The sequence below is a fragment of the Mandrillus leucophaeus genome, unplaced genomic scaffold, assembly GCF_000951045.1.
Source record: "Mandrillus leucophaeus isolate KB7577 unplaced genomic scaffold, Mleu.le_1.0 Scaffold109, whole genome shotgun sequence".
NCBI lineage: Eukaryota > Metazoa > Chordata > Mammalia > Primates > Cercopithecidae > Mandrillus > Mandrillus leucophaeus.
The window spans coordinates 471,506-476,690 of NW_012099098.1; the positions used below are offsets into that span (position 1 = coordinate 471,506).

General features: G+C 43.3%; 1 protein-coding gene across 1 annotated transcript in view; it reads right to left on the minus strand.

The window, feature by feature from the left end:
• The window catches only part of SPTAN1 (spectrin, alpha, non-erythrocytic 1), a 94,348-nt gene that overhangs the window by 76,636 nt on the left and 12,527 nt on the right, over positions 1-5,185 (minus strand). Inside the window, exons 2-3 of the mRNA XM_011988638.1 lie at positions 3,528-3,767; positions 1,936-2,061 (exon numbers count right to left, since the gene is read on the minus strand). Of these exons, the coding sequence (XP_011844028.1) occupies positions 1,936-2,061; positions 3,528-3,767 (366 nt within the window). The remainder of the gene's footprint in view (positions 1-1,935; positions 2,062-3,527; positions 3,768-5,185) is intronic.

The window sequence follows — 5,185 nt, forward strand, 5'->3', positions numbered from 1 at the left end:
ACTAAAAATACAAAATTAGCTGGCTGTGGTGGCACAGCACATGCCTGTAATCCTAGTTACTCAGGAGGCTGAGGCAGGAGAATCACTTGAAACTGGGAGGTGGAGGTTGCAGTGAGCCAGGATCACGCCATTGCACTCCAGCCTGGGTAACAAGAGTAAAACACCATCTCAAAAAAATAAAAAAATAATAATAATAATAAATCATCTGGGCTGGGCACGATGGCTCATACCTGTAATCCCAGCACTTCGGGAGGCCGAGGCGGGCAGATCACCTGAGGTCAGAAGTTCAAGACCAACCTGGTCAACATGGTGAAACCCCATCTCTACTAAATAAACAAAAATTAGCCGGGTATGGTGGTAGGCACCCGTAATCCCAGCTACTTGGGAGACTGAAGCAGGAGAATCGCTTGAACCTGGGAGGCAGAGGTTGCATTAAGCCGAGATCTTGCCATTCTGCTCCAGCTTGGGCAACAAGAGCAAAACTTCGTCTCAATAAACAAATAAATAAATAGGCTGTCTAAACAGGGCAGAGGGTACTAATAGACATAAATAAAGTCAGCTTTGGGTCCTCCTCCCTTCCCCCTTGATTAATTACTGAAGCCAAACACTTGATCTCTGTCTAATGTTCCAATCTATAAGCTGGTTACATATTCTACTACAGAGGTGCCTCATTCACTCTGGGAAAACAACTTCTATCCCTGGATAGAATAATAAGACATACTGATCTCATTTACTCTAAGACTGTATATAAAATAGTGGGAAGATGGGCAGATAAATATCTGTATTTAATTGTAGACACATACTACACTGCCCAAATGGGTTAAATGTTATTAAATGTCATATGATATTTGGAATTCACTTTTATTTCCTATTTACAGTCATCATTATTAGTAATAGTTAATAATTATTCATCATACATATTAGGGCTAATTGTAAGTCCTTAATATGAGACTGCAGAGTATTGCCAAGCAAACGTGAGAAAACAAATATTTATTGTTGAAAATAAGTAGACTGGATCCTCAGTGAAAGAATCCTCCACACAGTTATCAAGGAAGAGTGGGGGACAAAACAGTTCTAGCTGGGGCTTAAGGGTTCAGCTTTCATTTACATCTTCAGGACTGCTTTGACAGGTAAAATACTAGAAAAGGGTGGGCCTCAAGCAATGTGGCTTTAGATGACAAAGAACCAAAAAGAACACACAGCTAGACATGATGTGTATCAAAGACAGATAAGTGCACCCACTTATAAGAAACTCAATGTGCACACCTCACTGTCAAGAGGTCTGTTTTCCCTTAATATCTTCATACTAGAAATGTGAAACGAAGCAGAGAAACATCAATTACTACCTCAGCCCCAATAAACTGTCACTAAAATCAGCCAGACCAAAGAGTTCGAGGATTCCTGCCTCAAAGTCAGTCCCATCACCACAGTCGTTGACCAATAGGTGCCACAAATCGTTCCTTAGAGCTGGAGCTTTAACAGGCTTGCTGCCTAGACCTCAGTAAACCCCTCCCAGGGCAAGCCGAGATTCAAGACAACAAGCTTTCCCACAGATAACCTTCTTTATAGTGTCTGTGACTGTTTCTATTTATCTTTATATTCGAGTCCTTAAATTTGCCAGTTTCACTAATATGCTCTCCCATCTCATTGCCATTTACAAATGTTAAATTTACAGTTTTCTTTTAAAGTATAATCACATTCTAATTTGCTCTACAAAAGGAATATTAATTTCCTCACTGAGTATACAAATCCTTGCTTATATTCATGTTGTCATATTACAAAGGCAGGATTTGGGTAACTTCTTAAGGAGACTTCATAAATTCTTTTAAAAGCTGGAAAAGTCTATCTTTTTGGGAACCCAAACTGACATGTATGCATGAATCTACAATGCTCCACCCAGATGAAACCGCCACACCACAAGCTACTCATACTCACCCGTATGGTTTCAGATGCAAAATGCCCTTCTGAGATCATCAGGTTTCCAGTTTCATCCAGCTTAACAATGGCTCCTGAATTGGCCTGCACTTCAGCTTCAAAGGCTTGATGCTTCTGAAGCTTTCCCTGTTGGTGGACCTTGAAGTGAGCCTCAGACGCAACCACACAGCATCAGCATTTTTTACTCCCCTGTTCCTTCCCTCCTCAATCCTGCTCCCTCTAGTTAGGGACACATCATTTGGCACCTCACCCATTCTCTACCTGCTCAATACCCCAAATACTGACTGCATTTCTCCTGGCCCTCTGAAAGCCTGGCCAGTGAGGGCCATCAATGGTCCAACCCGGGAGGCAGAGCTTGCAGTGAGCTGAGATCCGGCCACTGCACTCCAGCCCCGGCGGCAGAGTGAGACTCTGTCTCAAAAAAAAAAAAAATCTTTCACCAAAATAAGTAAGAAGAAATTGGCTTTCCCTTTTTACAAAAAAAGTTCTGGCTGGGCACGGTGGCTCACGCCTGTAAATCCCAGCACTTTGGGAGGCTGAGGCGGGTGGATCACCTGAGGTCAGGAGTTTGAGACCAGCCTGGCAAACAAGATGAAATCCTGTTTCTACTAAGGATACAAAAAATTAGTCGGGCGTGGTGGCACATGCCTACAATCCCAGCTACTCGGGAGGCTGAGGCAGGAGAATCACTTGAATCTGGGAGGCGGAGGTTGCAGCGAGCTGAGACTGCACCATTGCACTCCAGCTTGGGCAACAAGAGCAAAATTCCGTCTCAAAAAAAAAAAAAGTTTTAAATATATAATTTACATACCATAAGATTCACGCTTTGCTTTTGGTAAGATTTACCAAGTCTCTGAAAGGGACTCAAAAATGTAAGTATTTATTTTTTTGATATCTGACTCCAGAATAACTATAAATTTTTGCCAGCAACAACACTGTTATGCCTTTCTCAAAAAACTCATTCCAGGCCAGGTGCAGTGGATCATGCCTGTAATTCCAGCACTTTGGGAGGCCAAGGTGGGCAGATCACCTGAGGTCAGGAGTTCAAGACCAGCCTGGCCAACGTGACGAAACCCTATCTCTACCAGAAATATAAAAATTAGCTGGGTAAGGTGGCAGGCACCTGTAATCCCAGCTACTTGGGAGGCTGAGGCTGGAGAATCACTTGAACCTGGGAGGTGGAGGTTGCAGTGAGCCGAGATCATATCATTGCACTCCAGTCTGGGCAACGTGAGTGAAACTCCGTCTCAGAAAACAAAAACAAAAACAAAAACAAAACAAAACAAAAACCTCATTCCAAGAGATTAACCCAGAACCTTCCCGAAAAATGTTTAAAGATCACCAGTAGTATCAAGGCAGAGATTTGAGAACCATCAGTCTAAAGCATTCAGAAAAGACAATTAATAGCTGTAAGATTCCACATTCACCCTCACTAATACAATACGGGAAAACTGAGTTTGTCCTTCCTTATTATATTCTTCTTCTTGTCCAATCTCTCAAGGTTATAATTAAGTAACTTTCCTTATCTGATTTTTGGGTAAGAACATTTGGGCTCTTGAATTTTGGCAGGAATCCCAGGAGATCAGACGTACCTGCAAGTTGGTTGGGTCTTTATAATTCTCATCAGATGCAATCTGAAGTTTTTCCTGTATCCATTTCTCCAGCTCTTCAGCATCTCTTTGAAAGAACTGGAATCGATAGGAATCTTCCAACTTCTGACGCCTAAGGGTTGAGAGTTCCTTGAAGCGGTGGTATCGGTCTAGGACCTGCTGCCGCCTCTCCTGGATGTCCTCTGCTGTTTCCAGCACTTTGACCCCACTTGGGTCCATTTTCTGAAATGACAAAATGCCCTGAGATAAGTACCAATAGGCACCAAAAGAGATAAAAAGAAATTAGCCTCTCTGAAGGAAAGAAAAAATTATCACGTAAACCCAGCAGCCAAATGAATTGAGAAGACAGCTCCTTCTTAGGAAAAATGAAGCCCAGACCTTATTCCTTTATTAAAAATGGCCATCCATTCCCCTGCAACATCTACCTACATAGGGCCCTCAGAAGATGCCTAACCCACACATGGCAAGGAAACCAAGTGAAAACTATGAATGGGAGAACTATGGTTTGTGCTGTCAATTCTACAAAGGATTCAAGGATTCAGAGGAAACAGCAACTGTGGTATTCAAATAATTGTTGATAAGTCCATTCAGAATTCCTTTCAGGCAGGGCGTGTGGTGGTTCATGCTTGTAATCCCAACACTTTGGGAGGCCAAAGTGGCAGACTGCTTGACTCCAGGAGTTCAAGAGCAGCCTGGGCAACAAGGTGAAACACCACCTCTACTAAAAATACAAAAAAATAGCTGGGCATGGTGGTGTGTGCCTATGGTACCAGCTACTCAGGAGGCTAAGGTAGGAGGATCCCCTGAGCCCAGGAGTTCAAGACTGCAGCAAGCCATCATTGCACCACTGCACTCCGGGCTGGGTAACAAAACAAAACAAAAACCGAAAACAAAGAATATGCCATTTTATCCTCTAACTAATTAAGGAACACAGAAGGAAATATAGATTAATGCCAAAAAGCTTCCGAATTTGTCAGTAACATGTGACCTCACATTAGCCACCTTCCCTCTCCATGCCTCAATTTCCTACAGTGACTAAAATGTCAGGAAAAACGACATGGTCTCAAGTCTCTTCGAACTTTAAAATTACAGTCTATAGAGAGGTGGCCGGGTTCAGTAAGGAAGCAGAACAGATAAGCCTGCTGGTCCCTTCCAGCTATTGTTCTACAATGTATAAAAGGTATAAAATTGTGTTACCCTGGAAACATCTGGGAGTTCTTTCCTTTATCCTGTTGCCTATCCCAAGACAGAAATAAAAGGGTGAGTTGGCTAAGAGTTAGGAATGAAACCTGTCAAGAGTGCTGCCCCATATCCACCTAGCAGGTAAACAGCAAGAGATGGCTGAGGTCAGAGTTTCCAGCTAGTGCCCCAGCTCTGTAGGGATTCAAGCAGTTCTCATTGGTGGTAGGAAGGCACTGTCTGTGCCTGATCAGCTCTGAAGACTGCCTTTCTAAGAGACCGCCTTCCTGGAGAAGTGTAGATGAGCTGATTTTAGTCATATCACCATTCCTTTAAATTATTCTCGGCCGGGCGCGGTGGCTCACGCCTGTAATCTCAGCAGTTTGGGAGGCCGAGACAGGCGGATCACGAGGTCAGGAGATTGAGACCATCCTGGCTAACACGGTGAAACCCCGTCTCTA